The following is a 27,956-nucleotide window of genomic DNA, read 5'->3' as shown; positions in this document are numbered from 1 at the left end:
CGCAAAAGTTTTGCAAGCAAATGCAAAGTTTCTCGGGGGAATGCAAAAGTTTTGCCAGGGAATACAAAAACATTGAAATATATTTTTTCCTTCCATCACAATTTCCATTTAGTGGCTCCGTAATTTTAATTTAAACTTTAAAGGAATAGCTCAGACAAAGACATACAAGTTTCAAAAGGCATAAGGGTGAGAATATGATTATATTCTTTTAGGTATTTTTAGGTGAACTATCCCTTTAAAAAAGTGGGTCATCGTTACACAGTTGATAAAATGCAAAAGCACTGTGCTTCTCTGAGGTAAACAAGCAAATGATTTTCACTACAGGCTCTTCAGCAAATTATATTAAATTTCCCTGATGCAAATTAAGTACTTTCTCCTCTCTAAAAACCTGAGATGCAATTTACCCTAAGATGCTTAAAGCCATAACAAAATACAAAATCAAATCTGTAAAATACATACCTTATCTTGCCTTGTCTTGAGAGTAACAGCAATACCAGACTTGTGTCTTCAGAGTCGCTGTATCTGGTTTGCTCCTCCTCGTCCTTTTTCCTGACCTATTGGATCCTTTAAAAACCACCTGGGGAGGCTGTCAAGTGTGTCGTGAGTTGGTGAAGTTAATTTTGCTCCTCAAAAGGATCATGTTACCACCCATCTCTTACCACCAATCTTTCTACTCTGTCTCAAAATGTTTTCAATTGTGTTTCTGATGCGAACTGGCACTGAAAAATATCAATAGCTCTCTTAAGATATTTCCTGATATTTCAGATGGTTCTAAATACAGTGTTTTTTAATGTCTAAATGTTTTGATGATCTAAGGCATTATAATAGTCTGGAAGCTGCCGCACCGCCATACCAATATATTTGCATGACATGCAAAATACAAGAAGAGGGTTCCAATAGGACCTTGTCAACATTTGAGTTGTAAAGTACTGAAAGCAACTACGATAAAATAAAATTCTTTTTTTTCTGAAATGTCTATTGCTATGTGGTTTGTGGACAGGCAGACGGTCCTAAAAATCAGTTATTTTATTTAATACAAATACAGTTATTTTATTTTTATTCTGGATATTTATAGTCAACATAAATCTAGTCCTGTATATGAAACATAAGCTATATGTCGATCTTTACATTTTAGTGGAGATATTCACTGATACCACAAAAAAAATGACAGCGTTTTAACAAAATTATTTTATTTACTTTAATAATTACTAAATCTAAATTTAAAATCATAATGACAGCCTCTGCTATAAGTAAGTATAAACACACACAATACATATCCATATATCCATATACATCATATACATAATACATACTTTATAAATATTTAATCTAAAAGAAAAAAATAAGTTACCATATAGATTTATAAATAACTATTTACTTGACCTAACATACAAATTCAAATTCAAGTTCACTGATTGTGTCTTCCATAAAAACAGATTGATTTTTCCAAAAATCTGCACATCATCACAGTCTTTCACATAAGATGTATGTATATCAAATTCAGGCAACCACTAAACATTCAAATTTGATTTCTTTTACGTGGGCCTCTTTACGTCCTTCCAGATGTCTATTAGCTGCTGTGGGGATCCCAGGATTGTTGTAATGACCCTGAGAAAATCCTCTCGTTTATAGTGTCCCATATATACTCTAAACAGTGAAGGGTCTGGGGGGGATAAGGGTGCAATGTCCAAATGTTTCAGACAAGCGCCCACATATGCGTCTTCAATGTTGAAGGGCTTTATGGCCTTGGAAGCCTCAACTATTTTTTCTGGCAGGTCATTGGAGAAAACATATCCCATTCCCAGCAGGTAAGTGGGGTATTTCGGTTCGGGGTACAGCTCCTCTGACACGTACCATTTTGAGTGTTTGTTTCTGACAACGGACCGGTTCCACATCACCACTCCAGTGATGTAGTTCTGTCTGGGTGTGTTGGGTGCCAATAGGAGAGTCATCAAGTTTTCTATGTTTATGTACATGTCAGAATCGACCTTCATACTGAAATTCGCTTGAGGGCAGCGAGTGGCCAACCAGTCCATGATCACCATCGTCTTTATGGTCAGGTTGAAGTACGAGTCCACAAAGTTGCTCTGCAGTAAGTCTCTGTGTTGTCGGCTCTCTTCCTCCAGCTGCTGTTGAACTTTTTCAGAGTTTGATCCTCCAGTCAAACCCACCAAGAACAAAGTGATCACTGCTTTTCCCTGGACTGTGCTCTCATTCCCCCATGTGCTCCGGATGGCGTTACGAGCTTTAACCTGATTGGGCGCCACAGGGACCATCAAGACTAGGAACGGATCCCACTGTCTACATTTATCCGGTTCGTCCAGAATGAAGTGATAGTTGCTTGGATGAGCTACATGATGATGCACTGAAATTGCTGTGGTTTGTGTAGAAATTTGTGTAGCTCTTTGTTGGACTTGTTGATTAGCGTTCGGTGCAGGTGCTAAAAATATTGTTTGATTATCACGGCCAGAAGGCAACTTAATAATCATGTAATAGGAGTGTATCTGATTTACCACATTTTTATACAAGTTGTCAGGAAGCTCAATGGTCTTGAGAGAGAAATCAGAGAAGTGAATAATGGCAGACGATAAGAATGTCAATGTAAGCAGCAGAATGAATCCTTTTTTAATGTGGCACCTGTGTTGAGCTCTATCCTGAGCCAAACTGCACCTAAGAGAGAAAAAAAAACAGTAAAGGTATTTCAGTCAGGTCCACTTACGTCAAAAACACCATAGACAAACTTTTAGTCAACTTTTTATTGGCATACTTTGCGAAATTTACATTTGGCGATATGGCTCTGTTCTAAATTCATATATATCAGCCCAGTTATTAAAAACATGAATATAACAACGATAAAACACATATTGTAGGAACTATAACGTAGTTACATATATGCGGAAAGCAATATGAACTGGGCTTTGCTGGCACATACTCCTCATCAATGCTGTCATTTCCACTGTCCTCTGGGATATTCTATATTATTCTGTACTGTGTGCTGTATGCTGTCCCTGTTTGGGAAAATGCAAATTTGTCTCGGTAGGTATGTGTAAAGTTGCCATTTAATGCCGTAATTTGTAATTTTGAATGTTGATATTTATGTTTGTTATTTATGTTGATATATTTGTTAAACGTCTGTTTTATTACTGTATAAGACAATTCAAAACATATTTGCAAAAATAGAACAGATATACTAGCAGGTTAGAGAAATCAGACTTTATGAAATCTGACTCCAATGTTGCATGACGTCCACATACATGGACAGTTCGTTTTTGGTGTACAAAAACTACATTTTACTCTAAATTTTAGTTCATAAAATACATATTCATCATACTTTACTGTACATACTAATATATTTTTTTTTGCTTAATTGACCTCCTTGTATAAAGGTTTTTCACAGATATGCTTGGGGCATTTGCCACATGGCTATCGCTGTCAGCTTGGATTAATGATGCCATCAAGCTATGAATATTTGGAATACAATAGAGTAGCTACTGTTACAATATTGCTGTCAATCTACTGACACTGCCCTCAAGTGGTTTGGAGAAAATGACCATGATATATTAACCCTAAATGGAGTGCCCTGAATTAACAGTGGACACCATTTCGCCACCTTAGAATTATAATGTTCTATCTGCATTCTAAACGGCTTTGAGCTTCAAGGTTTTTGCATTCCATATTTGTGGGATGCACATCCAGGGCACGAAGCTTCCGTTCCACCACATTCCAAAGATGCTCTATTGGGTTGAGATCTGGTAACTGTGGGGGCCATGTTAGTACAGTGAACTCATTGTCATGTTCAAGAAACCAATTTGAAATGATTTGAGCTTTGTGACATGGTGCATAATCCTGCTGGAAGTAGCCATCAGAGGATGGGTACATGGTGGTCATAAAGGGATGGACGTGGTCAAAAACAATGCTCAGGTAGCCTGTGGCATTTAAACGATGCCCAATTGGCACTATAAGGGGCCTAAAGTGTGCCAAGAAAACATCCTCCACACCATTACACCACCACCACCAGCCTGCACAGTGGTAACAAGGCATGATGGATCCATGTTCTCATTCTGTTTACGCCAAATTCTGACTCTACCATCTGAATGTCTCAACAGAAATCGAGACTCATCAGACCAGGCAACATTTTTCCAGTCTTCAACTGTCCAATTTTGGTGAGTTCGTGCAAATTGTAGCCTCTTTTTCCGAGCTTATGGACCGAGATTAGTCTCATTAATAATTCATGCAAAAAACACGATGCACGATGTGTAGCCAATTTCACATGCATGAAACCAAATTCACGTGCACAAAAAACAATTCATGTGCGCAAAATAAAATTATATATTCATAAAATACATTTCACAAATGCAAAACACAATTCGTAGATATACAACTGTGCACACAAAACTTTTGAATGTTTCAAATTTACACGTTCATCCTTTAATGTGAATGTGCAAATCGTCATTTGCGTGTGAATTGCCTTGGATTTGTGTGTGTGTATTTTTGAGACTTTCCTGGCAGTGCTCTCCTCCCACCCGGATCAGTCGTACTCTTTAGCCAATCAGATTAAAGCTTGTCAATCGACCAATCATAATCACGTGAGGGCGTGCCCACCTGGGTGTTACGTCATCAGCTTTCGACCACAGTTCAAATCATGGCTGAGCAGAGGTATGTGCAGTTTGATCGGTTCATTTCTGTGTTTACTGAAATGAAGAAGTTAGAGATCAGTTGTTGCGATAGTTTATTAACTGCTGTTTAGGCCACGTGAAAATAAAAATGTATAGTAAGTATTGATGGATTCTTATGTTTACTATTGCAAAAGTTGATTCCAAATCACCAGTCCGTGTCCTCCTCGATCTATCTGCTGCCTTTGACATGGTCAATCATCAGATTCTTCTGTCCACCCTTTCATCACTGGGCATCACAGGGATTTCACTCCACTGGTTTGAGTCCTATATCACAGGTAGGTCTTTCAAGGTTGCCTGGAGAGGGGAGGTATCCAAAGCACATCAGCTGACCACAGGGGTTCCTCAGGGCTCAGTGCTTGGACCTCTCCTCTTCTCCATTTACACTACATCATTGGGACCCATCAAACAGGCACATGGCTTTTCATACCACTGCTATGCTGATGACACTCAGTTCTACCTTTCATTCCAACCAGACGACCCCACAGTAGCTGCAAGAATCTACAGCTGTCTGGCGGACATCTCGGCATGGATGAAAAAACCTACAGCTCAACCTGGCAAAAACTGAACTGCTCGTCTTCCCTGCCAATCCGACAATCCAACATGACTTCAGCATCCAGCTAGGTTCATCTCGGATCACCTCTTAAGGGTTGGTCAGAAACCTTGGCGTAATCTTTGACGACCAGCTGTCCTTCAAAGACCACATTTCAAAGACAGCTCGCTCATGCAGGTTTGCACTCCACAACATCAGGAAGATCAGACCTTTGCAGAACATGCAACCCAGCTTCTCGTCCAGGCCCTGGTCATTTCTAGGCTTGACTACTGCAATGCGCTTCTGGCTGGACTTCCATCATGTGCGATCAAAACGCTCCAAATGATCCAGAATGCAGCAGCACGTCTTATCTTCAACGAACCCAAAGGGGCCCACGTCACACCTCTTTTCATCTCTCTGCACTGGCTACCACTCGCTGCTCGCATCAAGTTCAAGGCGCTTACACTCGCTTACAGATCCACCACAAGCTCAGCTCCTGCATACTTTGAATCGCTCCTACAAGTCTACAGGCCCACCAGAAGCCTTCGCTCAGCTAAGGGGCAACGGCTTGTGGTAGGCAGAAAATCCCTCTCCAGAACATTTACATTAACCGTTCCCTGCTGGTGGAACGATCTTCCCACCTCCATCCGAATTGCAGAATCACTGACAACATTCAAACGACAGCTGAAAACTCACCTCTTCCACGAGCACTTAACCTTATCTTAGAAAATAAATAAATAAATAAAAACCCTCCTTTTCCTTATTTTCCTTCAATTTTCCTTTACTTCTTCCCTGCCCTAGTGTATGATGCTCTGTGCAATGTCCAAAACTTAGTACTTCAGGCACTTTCTGTGTCTCGCTGCCACCTCATGACGGATCGCTTCCTGTACTCCTCAGTTGTAAGTCGCTTTGGATAAATGCGTCTGTTGAATGCATAAATGTAAATGTACCTCATAAAGAATTATTCATGTGCATACCATACAATGTTAGGATATTAGATTCATAAACTCCATAGAAAGCATAACAATGGTTTGAATGATGAGAGAGGATGTATATAAGTAGACGATTTTCAGAAAAATATAAAGTTTTTGGATATTTTTCACGTGGTCTTGTACTATTATTTAATAAGGATAGGAAAGAGCAGTCACAGCCGTGTGTTTGTACTTGCATGTCACGTCCACCACACATTCAACTGATGATGGTCATTTATGTAATGAAGTGCATACACTGGAGACCGTTTACATTTCATCTATTGTGACGAGCAGGACGAGCGAGAACCGTGAGAGAGTGACGCAATCTCTCACGGAGGAGCTTGGATGCATAAAAAGAGGAGCGACGACAGTGAAGGACGAGAGAGGACCAGGCCTGGATTTTGCATTCTGTTTTGTTTACGTTTTGTTATGTGTATGTGCGGCAGTCGTCTGTGAGGGGCTGCCACTTTTACTTTCTGTTTATTTATTTATTAAAGCCGTTAAACATTCGCCGGTTCCCGCCTCCTTCTTCCCATAACAAAGAACTGCGTTAACAAAGAGCCCTAGCTGCTGAGGGGGATTGCGGTGCTGAGGAGGTCGGGCAGCGCGGAAGTGAAGACTGCGAGTGGCGATGGTGCTGGACGAAGGGAAGACCGGTGGGATGGAGAGCGTGCTGCCGTGCCCCTGGATCGAGGTGGGATGGCTGCCATCCAAGAGGGAGCGGAGGAGTTGCCGGCGTTTACTGTGGGCCTGAGCCTGCTGCCGTCCGCCATGATGGGGAGGAGCAGGAAGCACGGGACTCGCTGCTGGCTGCCCTCAACAGGAGGAGCCACCGCCGGCCGCCAGGGGGCGGAGGAGGAATGATTGGGGGGGGGGGGGGGGGGTTATGTGACGAGCAGTGAGAGCCGTAAGAGAGCGACACGTCACACCGGTCTCGGATCTCTCACGGATCTCTGTTGTTTCAACAAGAGGTTGAAAGTCATGCATTGTTACTGTATTCATTTGTATGCTGTTGACTATATGTGCACACTCAAGGAATAAAGCCCTGCTATGCATTATTAAAGGGATAGTTCACCCAAAAATGAAAATTCTGTCATCATTTACTCACCCTCAAGTTGTTCCAAACCTGTATGAGTTTCTTTGTTCTGCTGAACACAAAAGAAGATATTTTGAAGAATGTTTGTAACAAAGCAGAGAGAGAGTAACCATTGACTACCATAGTATTTTTCCCTACTATGGTAGTCAATGGTTGCTCTATCTGGTTGGTTACAAACATTCTTCCAAATATCTTTCTTTGGACCACAACATTTAGTACAGACAAATATATATATATCTCTTCTAAAGTTGTGAGATTGGCTGACTAACAATTTGAAGCTGGGTTACAAGTTCTTCTGTCATTGGGCATTTTAATGGAACCACAATGCCATTGCAATAAAAGCCTTCTGAATCAAAACGATGCGTTTGTGTAAGAAAATAATCCATATTTAAAACTTTATAAAGTAAAGTTCCAGCCGATCGCCTTCCGCGGAAGTGTTGAAAGTGCCTTCTTGCAACTCAAGACGTCTGACGAGCACACCTTGTAATGGAAGCCTTTTGAACGGCAGAGGCACTTTCAACACTTTTTCCATAAATTGAATACGGAAGGCGATCGGCCGAAACTTTACTTTATAACGTTTTAAATATGGATATTTTTCTTACACAAACGCATCGATTTTTTTCAAGTGGGAGCTATTAGCCACCCAGATGATTGTTTTGCAATCATTTGTGTGATTGTAACTGAGAGAGCTGTCTGAGGGGCTCTGTACCTGCAGCTAAAATACAACAAAACAAGCGTAATTTCCTCTTCATATGGGACATCTGATTACCACAGCAGTTACATCTGTTAATAGTTAATAAACTATCCCTACAACTGATCTCTAACTTCTTCATTTCAGTAAACACAGAAATGAACCGATCAAACTGCACATACCTCTGCTCGGCCATGACTTGAACTGTGGTTGAAAGGTAATGGCGTAACACCCGGGTGGGCACCACCTCACGTGATTATGATTGGTCGATTGATAAGCTTAAATCTGATTTGCTAAAGAGTATGACTGATCCGGGTGGGAGGAGAGCACTGCCACGAAAGTCTCAAAAATACACTCACACAAATCCAAGGCAATTCACACCGAATGACGATTTGCACATTCAAGGACGAACTCGTAAATTTGAAACATTTGAAAGGTTGTGTGCACAGTTGTACGAATTGTGTTTTGCGTTTGTGAAATGTATTTTATGAATATATAATTTTATTTTGCGCACATGAATTGTCTTTTGTGCACGTGAATTTGATTTCATGCATGTGAAATTGGCTACTCATGTGTGCATCATGTTTTTTGCGTGAATTATTAATAAGACTAATCTGCTTCCATAGGAAAATGGTTCTTTCAAAAACTGTTCACTGAATGTTCTTTGGAAAATAAACAATGGTTCTTCGAAACTACTGCGAAAACCCCCTTTTGGAACCTTTATTTTTAATGTTTAGTCAGTCACTTCCAAACACTGTTATATAGCCAAATCTTTGAGTTTGAGGTTGTATGATTGAACTAAATACACCTCTACACAATTTCATCCAAAGACTTGCATTTAAAGGAATAGTTTAAACCCCAAATTTTTAATTGAATTTCTTTCTTCTGCTGAACACAAAAGATATTTTGAAGAATGCCCGTAAGCAAATATTTGATGGGCTCCATTGACTTCCATAGCGAAGTCAATGGAGCCCATCAAATATTTACTTACAGGCATTCTTCGAAGTGTGTTCAGCAGAAGAAAGAAATTCATAGTTTTGGAACTTGAGGGTGAGTAAACAACAGAAGATTCATTTTTGGGAGAACTATCCCTTTAAGGTAGGCTAGACATTAAATATGTGGTAGCATCCTCTACAGGAGCTACACAAACTAAAATGATCAATTTTTAATGTAGGCATTTACTTCCCACCAAGATTCAAATGTAGTTTCTAAATTTTAAATGAAGTATTTTAGTTTTTTACAGATCCTGAAAAGTTGTAGTTAGGAGTTATCTTCAATTCAGCATATTTGTCATATCCATGTAGTTGTAGTTTACAAAATTACCACACCAGAGCATTATTAAAATATCAGAAGACCATAAACTGCACACAATATTAATTTATAGACACAAGTTCATTGTTTAAACAAAAGACAAAGGCAAATTTGAGCTCACCTCTTCCAGCCATATCCATTGGAGAGTTTCACCTCCATGTCTTGCTATGTGTGCATCTGGGATCAGGGCAATCAATGGCCCATTTAGCTGAAAACCAGAGAGTTAAAGCTGCCTTAGAATTATAGGTTGCCCCGCCCCCTCCCACCTCAAACAGGTGTTCACTGAGGAAGGGGGTGTAACATAGATCCACTGGAGCAAGTTATAGTGAACCCAAATGCAGTTTTATTTAACATAACTTCAAATAAAACAATGACTATTACTTGACTGTGAAACATGACTAAACTTGAACATGAAGACACTCACCAAACAGCGGTTACAGGTAACAAAGCTACAAAAACAAAATGGCAAAGGACTTAAAAACATGGAATACTTCAGAACATGACAAGGGAGCACATGACAGGATGAAACATGGCAAGAACAAGGCACAAAACACTAGACATTACAGGGGGTTGGGCAAGTGGGCCAGTGTTGTATGGTTATTTTCAAATAGACAACAATTTTCCATACATAGTTAATGCAAAGCAGTTGTTTTAAAGCAAAATATGCTTCCGCTGACTGATGTGTATAAACTTATCAAACAGTTACCCTTGTGACAATAAATGTAAAGGCATTTAACCCACGTTAGATAAAATAACACTGTACACAGTTTGGTCATTGCACTCTTTATTGGACTTATAGTCATAGTCCTCAATTTCATAAATCTCATTCCGGTCACATTGACAGACGTCCTGTGGTATGGTACGACTTCATGAGACATTAGCCTCAACGTCAAGAAAACGTAAAAAACATTTACGATAGAAGCCTATTGAACTGGTAAAATACACATAAATGAACTGACAATATACATCCAAATGTATTTAATACATTGTATTTCGTCAATAACAACCTTACAATAGAAGGCACTTGGTACTGGTAAACATATGTTTCGATAAAATATCCTGTGCAAATACATTTCATTAAAATACTCACGCTGGCCATGAAAGGCCATAGTCTTAGCATTTATCCATTGTGCATGGCAGATATACAACATTACATATGGGGTTTCCGGTGCAAAACCGCGCTCCGGTTTCACGTTTAAGTGAGAAATGTCAGCCATGCATAAAGGTTTTACAATCCGCTAGCCACAGAACTTAATAATGGATAAAAAAATAGTGGAGTCCAAGTGGACTCATGTCATCATATGACACAGTTTTGACATAGTCAATGTCTCGTCTTCGAAAACTTGCAAAACATAAACACAGTTGCACCATTAAATGGCTAATAATGAAAATACAAGCTTATAGCAATCACACATTTTGGCTGACAAAATTGTTCAAATGTAACTTTCCCTATATGTCCCGAATCGGTTCGTTTTTGGAAGAGAGAGGCATACTGTATCGAAATATGCGGATTAAGCCGCGTTTCCACTGAAGGAACTTTCCCCAGAAACTTTGGGGTGGTACCATAGAATGTAAAAAAATATGGACGTAGTGTCCGTGTTGCACATAGACAGTAAAAGAAATGGACACAGCGACCCCATAGGCTTCAACGGGGAAAAGGGAAGTCAATTTAAAGCACTCACTTTGTGATGGCTGAGCGTACTGCACAGACTCAGACTGAGCTTGACGACGTAGATGTGACGTGAGCAACCTGTCTGACAGTTGTAAGTCTTCTAGTAGTTAGGCTAAGTGAAATCTGAAACACGTTGTTGAAATATTTAGTCCCGTTGCTTTTGGCTCTCTATGGGCTTCTCCCCATGCTTCTCCCTTAACTTTATCGGACTTTATGCCTCCACGTCCCCCCGATAGTCTCATAGACAGCAAAAGATTGCCTGCGAGCTTCTTCTCCTATCTATACGGTCATTTCTCTACTGTGCGACAGAGAGTCGCGTGGTTATGACGCAATCGTTAGCCTATTTTTTACAAAAACGGCTTCTATGGGGCGATAGTGTAAGATACAAGGTAATGGGGCCTTTTATACATTGTCGTGTTTCTTTAGAAATAAACAATGGTCAAATGGAGTCTTTAAACGCCTCAGATGTAAAGTTATTCGCTGTCAAAGTGACGCCAAAATGAATGGGAGTCAATGGGATGCTAACAGCAGGTGATGGCTTGGTTAGCAATGGCTGCCCCTATGGAAGGTACGCTTTCCGGGTGCTGGATTACCCCCTTGGTGTTGCACCCGTAGGTTTCCAAAAATCATTGAAGCATAAAAGCCGGCCGTTGACATCTTGGCAGCGTGTCATCACGCATCACTCCCGGATAACTGAAAATGGGCAAAGAGGCGGGACGTGGGTGGAACTGAGGTGCCTGGTTGCTGAAACCATGCAAAAAAAAGGTTCTATATGGCACCAAAAAGGGTTCTTGGCGCGTAATCATAGGGGAACCTTTTTTAGTGCTATATAGCACCAATTTTGGTGCTTCAGTGGTTCTTCAGCGGTTCTTCAGAGGTGCTATATAGCACCTTAGTCAAAGAACCGGTGAAGAACCCCAAAAACCCTTTTTTAGCTGTATAGACAAAAATCGCTTTTTGTACCAGGCTGTAAACATATTTTTTTCTGCTGTAAAGTTGGCCATTTTAACATGGATTTGACTCCCTTTTGGAGCCTGTCTCTACCCACCAGTCTTTGAATTGCAGTTTAAGTCACTTCCGTGTTGGCTTCAAGAGAGACTGTGGGAGGTTGCCGCTTGGGTGGTACTCGATGCGTTTCGACCGCAGGAACCGGGTAAAAATGTCCCCCTCAAAACGGCCCTGCTTGCGAGGTAGTACTTTTTCAAAGTTCAGGAACTTTCGGGGGTGGGAACTGGGCACTGAACATGCTGATTGGTTGAGTTCACGCAGCATTTTAAATCAACCTAAAAGTCTGTTGCGGTGCGTGCAGTAAGAGTTGTTTGCTATTCGAATCAACAATGGACTCGTTGAACCATCGACGAGGTTCAGGCTTTATTAAGTTTATGAGGCGAAATCCAGTGGGAATTGGAAAGTCGCGTGCAGTCCTACATCACCGGACTCATCTTCACGGTACTTTAAACCGTGATGAAAACGCAGACAGCAGCAGGTCTGGGGGAATAGTTCCTGGAAAAAATTGTTCAGGATAATTTCGATGGAAACGGGGCTTAAGACACACATCTGATATAAATTAACATGTCGGCTATAAGAGATTTTTATATTATTTGAATTAATAAAATGTATCTTTTTAAAAGATATCACATTCACCCTAATTTTTCAGTTTAGATTGTCTTTGCCTAACGTTAACAGCACTAATAATTTAATAACACTTTTAAAAGTAAGAATGAGTGATGAATAGTTTCACACTGTACATTATAAGGTTGTGATGCCTAAAATCACTTGATTTTTAGTGTTTTATTTTTTATGTAATGTATTTTTTAAACTGAACATATCCTAGTTGTGGAACAAAAGCGAATGGTTTAGTACAAACTGTTTCGTTAGGTCACTGACTGCAGGTGTTTATAGTATAGTTCTAAAGCTGTGTGTCATACCATTTGCTTTTCATTTCACATCCTGTTCACTTTGTTTGGCCAGTGTCAAAGCAGCTGTCAGTAGTCACCATGAGACTAATCTGGACAAATCAAGGTGGAGATTATGAATTATGAAGCTCCACCCACTAGGCATTTATCGTCAGATATGACATTACGTACATTTTGACATCTTTGATGTGCATGAATATTTGTCTGGAAATACAGAATAATCAATATTGGAATTTTGCCACATAATATTGTGTATTTAATCCCTCTCCCACATGATTCTCCTAAAAGGCAGCACCTTAATGACTAACATTCAAATATTGTGTGCGCGATTGACTAAAGGGTCCTGCACACTGTGCGATTTTTCAAAATCCTCTGCGAATGTTACTTGTCAGACTGTACGAACATGATTCCCGATGAAATACATGTCACACTGTAGGATCTCAGTTGTCATTATGTCAGACTGTACGACAGTCAGACGCAAAAAACGGACGCAAGCAAGAGACTCGTACGGACTGAGTTTTATGTCATCAATCCGTGACACGTTCGGTAACGGTGAGCCGCATTCACAGACACAATGGTAGCCAATGGCACAATGGTAGTTTTGTTGTTTGCTGAATGGTAGTTCAGCAAACAACAAAAACAAGTGGTGGCATTTTTCATTCACCTGACTCTTTTCGACTTGTTCTCTGTTGTGATTTGATGTTGTCGCACGAAATGCGTCATCAGGTTCTGCGCTCCTATTGGTTCTTGATTTGACGGTCTTCCTAGGAGAAGTCACACTGCAGGATTGCGCCACAAATCTTCTGACACTGCCAGAATTTTGTCCGAGGTAAAATTTGATCGCAACGGTCATTAATCGGTTGTCGGTGCACGTGTCAAACTAAGGATCAAAGACTTCAAATTTTAGCCTAGGATCAGAGAAATCTTTTAGGATTTCAAAATTTGTCTCAGACAGCCAAATCGTGGCCAAAATCGCACAGTGTGCACCCGGCTTAAATCGGTTTACACTAAGAATTGTACTATAAAGATCACTTGAATACACAATAACATTGTTTAGTGCGCGCTGCAGTTTTGTAGTCTGCCGCTTTAAATGCTAAAGCAGGATGGATTTTGACCGGCTATCAATGTTTTTAATCATTTTCCAGCTGGAAAAAATCGTTCTTAAAGTGATTCCAATGAGATTGTTCATCAGTCGTTATAGTTGTGGTGTAGAATGCGATATTCTTATAGTTTGAATAATTATTAAAACCTTTTACAGTTATCGTTATTGTGCTTGGTGTAAACAGCCTTGTTCAGAAGCATTTTTTGCCGTATCTGACACAAACCAGTTTCGTTTTTGTAGTGTGAACAGGAAACAAACAAACCGGATTCACATCACATTCGTGAACAATTCCAAATCTGAACTCTTAATAGTTCTATCATATTTCCAAGTAGTTTTTTAGCCTCATTCGGGGCGAGATGTGACAGATCTGCTTTCATTCAGTTTGATCAGGTGTGACATCCAAATCAGATTTGCGTGCAGTGTGAACACGGCAATGACTCTCTTTACGAGATCGCCACCTGTTTCAAGAACAGCATTCCCGGAGGGATCACGACCCAGGAGTGAGGGCCCCGTCCTGCTCCCATCCTGCCTTCATCGTCATCATCATCAGCATCCTCCTCTTCCTCAACCCCTCTTTCAGACTGACCGCCACTGAGACCGAATGGCGGCAACAACAAGGGGTGCAAGATAGGCATCTTCCCAAGCCCAAGAGCACCGGAGCTGGGGTACAGCAGCGGGCCTGCTCCTAAAAGCGGGCCGAGCCTGGACAGATCCAAGGGGTGACCGCCAAGGGGCCCGGTAAAGGCGTGAGCCCCAAATAAGGTTGTCGCCGCACCTGGCAAGATGAAGTGAGCCGCCCCTGGGTAAGATCGATCCATACGCCGGCCATCAACCGAAGATGCACCGTCCGATTCCAGTCTGTTGATTCTCGGGGAGGTGGCGCGTTCCTGCACTACAGCGTGGCCGTGTGCCTTTATGTGTTTGCGGAGAGAACTGGGGTCGGTGTAGCGCTTCAGACAGCCCACCATTTTACAGCAGTAGGGTTTGTCCACGTAGTGCGTGCGCGTGTGTTTGAAGCGGTCACTGGAGTTCGAGTAGCGCTTGTTGCAGCCTTCGTAAGGACAGATGTACGGCTTCTCTCCTGAGAGGGCAGAAGAGCAAGAGATAATCAAAGGCTGTACTGGAGGAATGCAGGGGTCGAGACAGCTGATGTCCGTCAGTGATAACCAGACGGCACAGGCCTGTAGAGACCTGTCGTTTTGTGTGGGAAAATGTGGATGTGTGAATGGTTTTTTGGAAAGTCAAAAGTACTGGTATTCTGGTATTAAGTCCACACTTAAATAAAAAACATAAATACAAATCTAATTCTAAAATTAATTCTACAAACTGAAATTATTCAAATTATTATTAAAATAATCTGTTGTATGTGATGATAGTCTGATGGCATAATAAATATAATTATAAAAAAAGATAAAAATTAAAATGATACAATTTCACCAATTACACCATTTACTTATCCAGTTACACCATTTACTTTATCTTTATTTGTTCTAGCTATTTGATTAACATGCTTGGCTTCTAACTATTTACTTAAGAAATGTTTAAAGGCTACATGCCATTGCTTTATTTGCTTAATATTTAAATTAAAATGTAACTTTTTAAATAAAGGAGTGTCTGGAATCTTTAAATTATACTGACATTGCGGTGTTGTAGAAGCCCTGTTGTGCACATCTTTAAATGTGTCCCATATTATGTGTGCATATTTGATGTTTCACACACAGAAGCTGAGTGTGGATCTCACCTGTGTGTGAGCGCGTGTGTATTTTCAGGTTTTCCAGGCGGGAGAAGCTCTTGTGGCAGGTAGGGCAATGGTGAGGTTTCTCATTGGTATGAGTCCGGATATGAATCAGCATCTTGTACCTGTGTTAAACAAACGGATCCCGGATTAGTGCTCACCCACTGTACACACAGTCCAAGAGCAAACATCCAATATGCAATATGCTCGGAGTGACGTCTTTAGAAGCAATTTCATAATCATAAAATTAACTCATTTAACGCACTTGCCCCACCCCAGGCCAACGTAAGTCATCTTACATACAGTTGATTGATGAAGAATATGATGAAGGGCAACTCACTGTGTAATGAAGCCTATAGAATGCAGCTAGAATGTCCCTAAAATTCTAGATATGGGGCAAAAATGCCCATTTAAGTCTTTTTTTGTGGTCCGCGTCAAGGCGCGATTGTTCCCGCCGGTGCTATGCGCAAACACACTGCTGGCTCCCTCTCGCTCATATCCAAGGTAAATCATCAACACTATCATCCCTTACATGTGTTTTATTGAACTAAATACATCGTCATGTGATAAAACGCATGCGCAGGTTACTTAGCGTACAGAGTCCGTGTTGTTTTTACGTTCACATGAATCGTGGCACAGTCCGAGCACAAGTTGCGAATCGGGTGAACCAATGATTCAATGGACCATAAAGAAAATAATTTACAATTTTCATAAAAGAACCTTTTACTTCACTCCTGAATGAATCAGCCGTTTGAACGATTTGAATGAATGACTCAATGAATTACACTCTAAGGCCCTGTCCCAAATGGCACCCTCACGGTCTTCCTCTGAGTCCGCATTTTAACGACATAATGCCGCTTTGACTTCCCGGAAGAAATCCTCTGCGTAGCTGGCGAACTTTTGGGCTCAGCTGAAGTGCGCATCGAGGGCATAGCATAGCAGCAGCAAAGGGGGCACTCACAAGCACCCTTCTTTAAAGGAACACTCCACTTTTTTTGAAAGTAGGCTCATTTTACAAGTCCCCTAGAGTTAAATAGTTGAGTTTTACCGTTTATTATGCAGGAATGAGAAAGTAGTTCCTAGCCATATAGGTGTAGAAAATCGCAACTTTTCATTTTCAGTTGGTCTTAGCACACGATGTAACTGTAGAAGAGTCAAGTTTTAAATAGGAAAAATATTGAAAGTGTCTTTGGTCATTTTTTGAATGAGATGCTAATGGACTAATCAGAATCAATGATGTATGCTAAGCTATGCTAAAAGTGCTACCGCCAGATACAAAGATCGGCTGAATGGATTCAAAAACGGTAAAACTCAACTATTTAACTCTAGGGGACTTGTAAAATGAGCCTATTTTCAAAAAAAGTGGAGTGTTCCTTTAAGCTTAAATGACGAATGGGACACCCTATGGTCGTGTGGACTTAACGGACACGCGCACGCAGCGGCCACTGTAAGTCCACAAGACCGAAATTGCACATGAGGTGTGCCATTTGGGACAGGGCCTAAATAAGAAACTAGTGACTCCTCCATTAGACATTTACAGCCACCTACTGGCAGTTTTAGTTTCTTACTTAGAGTATAATTTCATAAAAAATAATGTTATATATATCCATATTAATTAAAAACAAACATTAAAGGTATAATTCACCTAAAAATATTTCTTTCTGAAGCTACTTTTTTTAATGTATATTAAAAAAAATGTACTCAATAATTGCTTTGAATTATCTTTTGGGAGAAATTTCTCAGCCAAATTTGATGTGCGATTAATTTGCGATTAATTAATAGCCACATTGTGTAATTAATTAGATAAATGTTTTAATCGCTTGACAGCCCTAATATACGTTGATGGAGGAACATATTATGCGTGATGTGTCATACCTGCTGGCTGCCAAATGAATTAAATTACTGCTGATGATGCTACAAATATGGTTAAAAATATGATTAAAAATCATGAATTTAACTTAAACTCTTCTGGGAAGGCTTTCCACAAGGTTTATGAGTGCATTCTTCTAGAAGTGTATTTGTGAGGCCAGGCACAGATGTTGGACGAGAAGGCCTGGCTCACAGTCTCCGCTCTAATTCATCCCAAAGGTGTTCTATCGGGTTGAGGTCAGGACTCACCAAACTCGCTCATCAATGTCTTTATGGACCTTGCTTTGTACACTGGTGTGCACTCATGTTGGAACAGGAAGGGGCCATCCCCAAACTGTTCCCACGAAGTTGGGAGCATTAAATTGTCCAAAATGTCTTGGTATGCTGAAGCATTAAGAGTTCCTTTCACTGGAACTAAGGGGTCAAGCCCAAGCCCTGAAAAACAACCCCACACTATAATTGCCCCTCCACCAAACTTTACACTTGGCACAATGCAGTCAGGCAAGTACCATTCTCCTGGTAACCGCCAAACCCAGACTCATCCATCGGATTGGCAGACAGAGAAGCGTGATTCGTCACACCAGAGAACACGTCTCCACTGCTCTTGAGTCCAGTGGCGGCGTGCTTTACCCCACTGCATCCAACGCTTTGCATTGCACTTGGTGATGTAAGGCTTGGATGCAACTGTTCGGCCATGGAAACCCATTTCATGAAGCTCTCTACACACTGTTCTTGAGCTAATCTGAAGGCCACACGAAATTTGGAGGTCTGTAGCTATTGACTATTTGGCTAAGCTATTGGCGACTTCTGCCAACGCTTGAATTCACTGAGCTCCTGAGAGCGACCCATTCTTTCAGAAATGTTTGTAGAAGCGTCTACATGCCTAGGTGCTTGATTTTATACACCTATGGCCATGGAAGTGATTGAAACGCCTGAAATCAATTATTTGGAGGGGTGTCCCAATACTTTTGGCAATATAGTGTATTTATATACATTAATTCTTAAAATAATTATTTATGATTATGAAAAATGAATAAATAAATGCATAAATACTTTAATTGAATTAAAGTTGTCCTATTTTCCAGTAAAATTATGGTACATCCTTAATTTGAGAAAAATACACAGAAACAAAACTGTGTAAGACAATCGATGTTCTTTTCAAGAAATATATCATGAATTCTTTTTTTCTTACCCAACTTTTCTTGTTTTAAGCATAAACCTCACCTAATGTTGATTAGAAATAATGCTTAAATCCCATGAATGCGCGTATGCAGTCTGACCTGGCATTAAAGCCTCTTCCCTTGCGTGCGCAGCCCTCCCAGTGACAGCAGTATCCTGAATTCTTCTCTGGTTTCACATGCGAGTCATTCACATGGTCCACCAGATCCTGCAGGCTCTCGAACAGCAGATGGCACTACAGAGTAAAGACAGAGAGCGCAGGGGGAGCAGAGATGAGGATAAAGAGCACAGAATGAACAGAATGTGTGAATAGCACTTAATATTTAAAGTAATTTTTGTGACTGTACTAAAGCATAAAAATACCATCATTTAGGTATAGATTTAGGAAACTTGTTTATCCTAAAAACAATAGTACAGCCAGTTATTCTACTTTGAAATGTGCGTCCCGTGTTGGAATGTCTGTTTTTGTTTTGGTCTGTGTGATTCCGCCTACTGCCAATTTACCCAACAGCATTTCAACACCGTGGGTTGCCAGCAGTCTCTCCGCCCCATACCTACTCTGATTGGCTTGATTGTCTTTCATAGGCATTCATGTGTTTGGAGTTGGTGTAGGACGGAGTATAGGTCATTCAAATCTATATGAACTGGAAAAGCCGGGCAGTTTTACAAAATTATAACGCACTGAAGAAAAACACAGCCTGTATCTCTGACATGATTGTTTTGCTAAATTAAGCTGGTCTTTATGCTAACGCACGAATACCCCCACGACATTTAAACAAATGTATTGGTTGATTATCCACAGCAGGAGGGTCAGGTCTTCAGAGGAATTAATTATGAATTAAGTGATTCACGAAATGTGATTACTTCATATCACCAAGGAAATTAAAACATGTAGGCCTATCAGTATCGTTTTTAATGTAAATAACATGTCAAGACATACTTATAGTTACAGAAGGTGTAGGCTAACGTTGCATTGTTTGTGCATTATAGTGGAGATCATGTATGTTAATGGAAGACGATCGAGCCAATCAGAGAATCAGACACATGTAGCCCCGCCCCATTCTGCAGGCTGCACTTTATGGGCCCTATTTTAACGATCTGAGCGCATGGTCTGAAGCGCATGGCGCACTTAGGGCGTGTCCGAATCCACTTTTGCTTGTTTAACGACGGAAAAATGGTCTAAAAGGGTTGTACCCAGTGTTGGGGAAAGTTACTTTGAAAAGTAATGCATTACAATATTGCGTTACTCCCTTAAAAAGTAACTAATTGAGTTACTTAGTTACTTTTTAAGAAAAGTAATGCGTTACGTTACTTTTTCTCATCTGGGCTGGGCTTGCTTTTTAGTTTTGTTTTTTAATAGCAAAAAAAGTCCTTTTTTGTGCTAATGTAAAGACTTCTTCATACCAAAATTGAAATAATAGGCCTCAGGCTGAGGTATAAATGTGCTGCCATTCTGGATAATGGAAGAATAGGACGCAGGAGAAAAACGTTTTACCAATAAAAACAAAAAATCTAGTAATTTTTGCTCATGGCTTAACTGAATCATCAAAGGTCAGCAGCACGACACTGGTCAATAAAGGTAGATTAAATGCATAAAAATATTTGTTCTATTTAACATTTATATATTTGAGGTTTGAGTACTCTGATTTTGCATTTGACTGATTTTATTCATTTTGAGGAGTACAGAATCTTTATTGTGCGAGTTAGTCTAGAACTACAATAACCATCATGTTTACACACAACGCCTTTCCACTTATTTTTCACAACATGGGGGCAGGAGAGCTGTCAGTCAAATAAATGTGAAAAAGTAACTTGCGTTACTTTTTTGAAAAAGTAACTCAGATATTTTGTTGTAAATTTGAAAAGTAATGCGTTACTTTACTAGTTACTTGAAAAAGTAATATTATTACGTAACTCAAGTTACTTGTAATGCGTTACCCCCAACACTGGTTGTACCTATAGTCTCTTAATGAGTCATGGGTGTGTTTTAGGCGTAACGTGTAATAAACCAATCAGTCTCATCTCCCATTCCCTTTAAAAGCCAGTTGCGCTTGCACCATGGTGGATTCGCTATTTACATGGCCGAATTTGTGAGCAGAAAGACTGAAAGCTTCTCCAGAGAGGAATCCTTTTATTTATAATATTTAAAAATGATAACTGCGTGGTGCTGAAACTAGCAAAAAACACTTGCGTTGCGCCTGCCGTTGCATTGCGACGGGTGTATGATAGGGGCCAATATGTCAAGTGGGTTTAGGAATACTCAATTTCATAGAAGTCGACACTGTTTACTTGCTGTGGATGGTTCATCATAGCATGATATTCTAAACAATGTTTGTTTTTATATGCATATTACATAATTTTTATTAATCAAAAAAAGTTTCTCCAATATAAACAAGATAAAAATATTTATGTATATAATTTAAAAAATAACTTAAATATATCATTTAAAAAATATTTATATAATAGATATAATAATAATAATAATAATAATATTTGAAGACGATATGAGTTTGTCTGATTGGCTGTCCAAAATTATCATCAACAATGCCAGGATGTTGTGGGTGGTTGTCAAAATCCCTTTAAGGCAAGTCTTTTCACTCGGCGGCTATTTTTGCTTAAAACTTTATAGTTATTGTACTTGGTGTGAATGGCCCTTAAGTCTATGGGATTTTTTGTTTGCATTTTATCACCCAAAATGTGTAAGTCGAATCAATTAAAAAAGATTCTTAGGTATGGATCGTCCATTATTTCTTGTTTTAAAATACATTTACATCGTCCTTGTTAATATGTTTCACTTGGAAGCATATTATGGCATTTCATTTAGTCTTCAACTTCATGATCATGGGGTAACAGTAATTACAAAACAGTACCATCTCTGTCACTCACCTTCAGCCAGCGGCAGGCCAGCTGCTCGTCACTTGAGGGCTCAGGGGAGTGCCGACCAATCAGCATTGAGGAGGGCAGGCGCAGGGGACCCTCTGCACCAATCGGCAGAAAGAACTGGAAACCTGGAGGAGGAGAGGTGCTGTCCTCGTGATACATGGTACTATCGGATTCCTATGAGCAAAAGAGCGTATGTGTCAGTAATTCATTACTGAATCATGTCCTACTCATCTTGGTAGGGGAGTAGTAGACCAACTCATGCCCGAACAAGCCCGGACATGTTCCCAAAGAAAGGGTTCAGATCAGGACACTATGTGAGACTGGTCTGAAATGAATTAGTGTGTAGGTGAATTGAATTATGGGATTGTATATAATGCAGTCTTTCTTCCAGCAGAACGCAGAAGAAATGTAGTCTACACCAAAGACTTTGATTCCTCCCAGTGATTTGAATCATTCGAATCTGTTTACTACAACAAACTCCAGACAAACATTTTAGGGCCTGTTTACACCTAGTTACTTCATGCAGAAAACCAAGTATAAATGCCCTCTGAAGCGCTATGGAGATGGATTGAAATGAAAAGCATGAAAGGACCAGTGTAAACAGGCCTTTAGATTCATCTGAGACAAAAAAAAAAGTTAATTTTGGACCCTGGTAACACCAGTAACAGGTATATAATAGGCTTTAGAGTCATGTATTATTCACTATAACAGTTTTGTACAAAAACAATAAAGCTGTGGGAGAGTTACTCACTGAGGCCAGCAGAGGCGCTCTGGGGCTCCAGCTGGCACCGCTGTCTATAGGAGAGGGTGGTGAGGGAGAGGAGGATGGAGACAGACTCAGATCCACAACTGTGGACGATGAAGAGTCTGACATGTCCTTATCAGTTGCATCTGGAGAGAAGAGAGGAGGTTTGTTTGTTAGAGACTCTTTCTGCAGTTACATTTCTAAACCAGTAAATGGCCAAAAGACTATCTAATTGGCTGCATCTGAAAACTTAGCTAGCTGACTTGTTGCCTCACTGCCTTATCAGGCAATGACTTTTCAGGCAGCGTTTGTGCACAAAGGTACCTGCCGAAACTGATTTCGGACACAATTCTCCTTCAGCATAACGGTTTAAGGATCTATAGCAAAATAGAGCGCGCTTTGGTGAAAACTAGGCAAATATTGAATTACTACAACAGTAATTTCTTGTTAGAAATGACATCAATAGTGGAACACGTTGGTCAAAAATTTACATTTACACACAAACTGACCACCAACCGCAACTTTCACATGCCATTTTTCTTTTTTAGCTCAACTGTCACAGAACACAAAGCACAGGATTGTGGGATATCAGCTAAGGATACGTCTACGCTGCCTTCAAAAATCAAGTAACACGCGAGGATGAATCTCACTGGTTCTTGTTGAAGCTCAAACATGCTGCGTAACATGAGAATGAACCTCATTGGTTCTTGCAGAAGCTCAAACGTACTGCGTAACATTAGAATGAATCTCATTGGTTCTTGTTGAAGCTCAAACATGCTGCGTAACATGAGAATGAACCTCATTGGTCCTTGTGAATGCTCAAACGTACTGCGTAACATTAGAATGAACCTCATTGGTCCTTGTGGAAGCTCAAACGTACTGCGTAACATTAGAATGAACCTCATTGGTTCTTGCAGAAGCTCAAACGTGCTGCGTAACATGAGAATGAACCTCATTGGTTCTTGCAGAAGCTCAAACGTGCTGCGTAACACATGAGAATGAACCTCATTGGTTCTAGTTGAAGCTCAAACGTGCTGCGTAACATGAGAATGAACCTCATTGGTTCTAGCGGAAGCTCAAACGTGCTGCGTAACATGAGAATGAACCTCATTGGTTCTAGCGAAAGCTCAAACGTGCTGCGTAACATGAGAATGAACCTCATTGGTTCTTGTGGAAGCTCAAACGTGCTGCGTAACATGAGAATGAACCTCATTGGTTCTAGCGAAAGCTCAAACGTGCTGCGTAACATGAGAATGAACCTCATTGGTTCTAGCGAAAGCTCAAACGTGCTGCGTAACATGAGAATGAACCTCATTGGTTCTTGTGGAAGCTCAAACGTGCTGCGTAACATGAGAATGAACCTCATTGGTTCTAGCGGAAGCTCAAACGTGCTGCGTAACATGAGAATGAACCTCATTGGTTATTGTGGAAGCTCAATTGTGCTGCGTAACACAATAAGGAACCTCATTGGTTCTCTGAGAACCTGATAAATAATTTCAATAAGAGTAAAGAGTTAAATAGAATAATCAGATGTCTAGATAAATGGTCAATAATGAATTGGCATTCTAACCTAAATTCGAGGTCATGATAAAATGGAGTCAGATAAAACTAAATTGGAATTAAATCCCTTTGCCCAGCTGAGAAGACCGAACGCGCAAGAGACCTTCACCCGCAAATCGTAAGCCTTCATTGGGACGATTGGGCGGGCCTTAATTTTGGCTACCCAAAGATTTACACCCCTAGTTTCATAGTGGTTTTGTGGTGGTTTGTGTGTTTGACTAACCAGGGCTTGTAGGCTTGTGCAGTGCCCGGGATATTCTGGCACGGGCAAAGTGCAGCGGGGCACAGATGGACGTTCTGAGCGTCCTGTCAGGGCCAGAGGGAATCTTCAAGTCCAGGGGCTCGTCCAGCGACAGCATGGCTTTAATCCTGAGAAAACCAAACCACATTATTATGTTATGGACTTCACAGTGGCACCAACACAGACAGCAGTGATTTTGCAGTTTATTTTTTAAAAGGAAATACCCTTTCTCTCACACACACACGCCGACACACTCCCACACACGTGCAGCTCCACTCCAGCAACTGTAAGTCATTTACATTTCTTTCTGCCAGACAGGTCACGCACACACACAAGTGAACACACACACACACAGAAGCAGTTCATCACACCAGCAGCCCCACTGCAGTCAAAACATGCAGAACGCATTACAGAGATATATAGATCTGCGTTCTTTCTTTGCTTTCCTTCATTCTTTTCCCCCGTCTCAGTTTCTTTCTGTGATGCAGAGGAAAAGTTGATGAAGAGTGGGCCTCTAGCTCCACATCCGTGGAGTGTGTTTGTACAAGGGGGTCCAAAAGTCGAAGCCCACTATTTAAAATTAGGAATGCACTGACGTTAAAATTCTGGTTGAGAATTATTTTCATGTTTGATGTTAGAATTCTGTACTATTTTGTGTAAACAAAATAAATTAAATACAATTTAAATCAATCATTGACTTACACCACTAAATTAGGAGTGTGCCAATATTAAAATTCTGGCCGATAATTGTTTCATGTTATGGTCGATATTTAATCGACCATATACATTTTTATATAAATAAAAATGGTAAATAAAACAAAATAAAAGATAATATATAAAATAAAAAATTCAATAAAATAAAATATTTTCATGTTATGGTCTATATTAAAATTCTGTACTATTTTCTGTAAATTAAATGAAAAATAAATCAATCTTTTTAAATGCTGATTTAAAATGTTTTTATTTATTTTAAAGCGTAATTTTAACATCACAAGCATATACATTGTTAGATTAAAAATTACATTTTACAGTTATTAAATTATTTGTGTTATTACCATTAAGTGGTTGTTAGATGATGAAAATGTTAAAAAAGGGTAAAGGGATAGACAGAGGTATAAAGTACTTGAGTAATTTTCCTTGTTTACTGTACTTAAATATTATTTTGGGGGATTTTTACTTTACTTTAGTACAATTAAAAATCAATACTTTTACTTAAAGCTGCAGTCTGTAACTTTTTGCGCTCCAGCGGTTGATAAACAGAACTGCATGCGTCTTGCGGAAGAACATTGCAGCCAGGGCTACTTCTCTCTGTTTATGTCTATGGCGAGTCACGCAGGGACTTTGCTCTTCCGCAGCGGTTCCTACCAGTCTGGCTTGAAATAGTCCCAATATAAACACTTTTTATAAGTGTATCATAATGATTCAAGGTAAGACAAAAACACTGTTTGGAAAATTGATTCATGTTGTACATTCTCATTATATATATATTTTTAAATCTTGAACACAAAAAAAGTTACGGGCAGCAGCTTTAATTACATTTTTTAAGAAGAAAAAAAAGTACTTTTTGCTCCTTACAATTTTATTTACAGTCAAAAAGTATACTTCTTTTTCGGAGATCACTTCATTCTATTTTCCATTGCTATTACCAAACCAATTGAATTGCGCTGATGCCCAGTTTAATTGAAATGTTATTTATTCTGCCAATGAGATTCGTTTTAACATTCCATGAAATTGGTCAGACATGTTCATTGGTCCTTTGGAAGTGACGTCATGTCGCATCAATTACCACAATGCAAAGCACCTTGACCTGAAAATCGGAGTGAGAGGCTTTTCAGCACTGCAAGAGGCTTGACACTCTTTGAGTAGCATCTTGTGTACTGGCATTAGGTAGTAGTCTTATAGTTTGATAATTAAAGGGTTAGTTCACCCAAAAATGAAAATTCTGTCATTAATTACTTACCCTCATGTCGTTCGACACCCGTAAGACCTCCGTTCATCTTCGAAACAAAAATGAAGATATTTTAGTTGAAATCCGATGGCTCAGAAAGGCCTCCATTGGCACAATGCACTATACACTCTCAAGACCCATAAAAGGGATTAAAGACGTTGTTACAAAGTCCATCTCAATACAGTGGTTCTACAATAACTTTTTGAAGCGACGAGAATAGTTTTTGTGCGCAAAAAACCCTAAATAACGACTTATATAGTGATGACCGATTTCAAAACACGGCATCATGAAGCTTCAAAGCGTTATGAATCACTGAGTCGATTCAGCGGTTTGGATTGTCAAAGTCACATGATTTCAGCAGTTTGGTGGTTTGACACGCGATCCGAATCATGATTCGACTCGCTGATTCATAACGCTTCGAAGCTTCATGATGCAGTGTTTTGAAAACGGTCATCACTATATAAGTCGTTATTTAGGTATTAAAAACTATTCTCGTTGCTTCATAAAGTTATTGTAGAATCACTGTAGTGAGATGGACTTTGTAACGACATCTTTAGTACCTTTTAGCTGAAAGGAGGTCTTACATGTGTCGAACGACATGAGGGTAAGTAATTAATGACAGAATTTTCATTTTTGGGTGAACTAACCCTTTAAATACAATTAAATACAAACAGTTCTAAAGCAGGATAAAACCTTGTATGTGGTTAATTCACTTCATGTTTTTAGAGATTAAAAGATTAAACGTAATTTGAATGTGGTACCTTTTTACTTTTACTTAAGTATGATTCTGGCCTGGTACTTTTACTTTTAATTGAGTAAAATTTTCACTCAGTACTTTTTTGAGTACTTTTTACACCTCTGGGGATAGAGTAAAAATATCCAATACTGGCTAATATGAATAAAAAATATAAATATCAATTTATCGTGCATCTCTAGGTATTTTTATAAAAGCCAAAGTTTTATCTTTTTCCCCCGTTATTAAGTATATGAACGATTTATGAGAAGTGAAAAGGTGAGTTTCTATTGTTTATTTCAATGCGTTATTAAAATAAAATGCTTCTCTCCTGCCTTGATGTGCATTGCATACATATTCATCTAACCATATAATTATTTTCTTCACTTGCACAAGAATGAGGAAATACAGTACCTCTAACACCCCTCCCCCCACAACAAGTTCTCTTTTTCTTGCAGAGAACATTGCATTAACTGTTAAATTGCTGATCTCCCAGCAAACACTTCTGGCTTTTCATGAACTGCTCCATGAGTTCTTTTCCTCATTCCTCTGATTCGCTCTCTATTTCACTCTCTTATGCAGTATTGCAAAAGATTTGAGTGCTGAAGACTTCCCCTCGCCTCCTCCCTCGCTCGCTCTCAGTCACTGGCATGGGGGTTTGTTTTCAATCTAACTTCTTCCTCGAGCTCCACCCTTACTTTCTGGGCTTTATATAGGTCTACACACTAACACTGAGACATACTGCACAAACACCACAAACATTGCATGCATTTCTGAATGTCGACCTCCTGGTCAGTCAGTTTCAGCAGTTTTAAAATGGATTTTGAGTAGCATTTTGGGATAGCGCATAAAATGTGCATAAATTAATAAAATGTGCATAAAAACTCAATTGGGGTGGATACATTTTTAATACGATAAGACGACATGCATATAAACTACGAGAGAACCATTTATCGGATAAATCAAATGCGCAACAACAAAAAAAACGAGTGTGTGACTTTGCCTCAGTAGTGGATGTGATTGGATAACTGGACCAATTTCATCGCACAGCAACTCAAATGTTGGTTTGATCATTCTGGAATGCCTGAGCCAAAGTCTG

At 39.8% G+C, this 27,956-nt stretch overlaps 2 protein-coding genes across 2 annotated transcripts in view; both read right to left on the bottom strand.

The window, feature by feature from the left end:
- Nucleotides 1-1,177: 1,177 nt before the first annotated feature.
- Nucleotides 1,178-10,964, bottom strand: b3galt10.1 (beta-1,3-galactosyltransferase 10, tandem duplicate 1). The gene is made up of 2 exons (XM_079808507.1): nucleotides 9,396-10,964; nucleotides 1,178-2,670 (listed from the first exon to the last, which is right to left on the bottom strand). The coding sequence occupies exons 1-2, from the start codon at nucleotides 9,431-9,433 to the stop codon at nucleotides 1,536-1,538; spliced, it is 1,173 nt and encodes a 390-aa protein (XP_079664633.1). The 5' UTR covers nucleotides 9,434-10,964; the 3' UTR covers nucleotides 1,178-1,535.
- glis2a (GLIS family zinc finger 2a) overlaps nucleotides 10,045-27,956 on the bottom strand; it is a 28,494-nt gene continuing 10,582 nt past the window's right edge. The window contains exons 2-7 of the mRNA XM_079808506.1: nucleotides 24,159-24,304; nucleotides 22,382-22,521; nucleotides 21,634-21,804; nucleotides 18,849-18,982; nucleotides 15,706-15,824; nucleotides 10,045-15,045 (exon numbers count right to left, since the gene is read on the bottom strand). Of these exons, the coding sequence (XP_079664632.1) occupies nucleotides 14,408-15,045; nucleotides 15,706-15,824; nucleotides 18,849-18,982; nucleotides 21,634-21,804; nucleotides 22,382-22,521; nucleotides 24,159-24,294 (1,338 nt within the window). The 5' untranslated portion in view covers nucleotides 24,295-24,304 and the 3' untranslated portion in view covers nucleotides 10,045-14,407. The remainder of the gene's footprint in view (nucleotides 15,046-15,705; nucleotides 15,825-18,848; nucleotides 18,983-21,633; nucleotides 21,805-22,381; nucleotides 22,522-24,158; nucleotides 24,305-27,956) is intronic.

The sequence above is a fragment of the Gobio gobio genome (assembly GCF_949357685.1).
Source record: "Gobio gobio genome assembly, chromosome: 24".
Lineage (NCBI taxonomy): Eukaryota > Metazoa > Chordata > Actinopteri > Cypriniformes > Gobionidae > Gobio > Gobio gobio.
The sequence above is the reverse complement of the archived record's forward strand: the minus strand, read 5'-3'. Positions and strand labels throughout refer to the sequence as shown.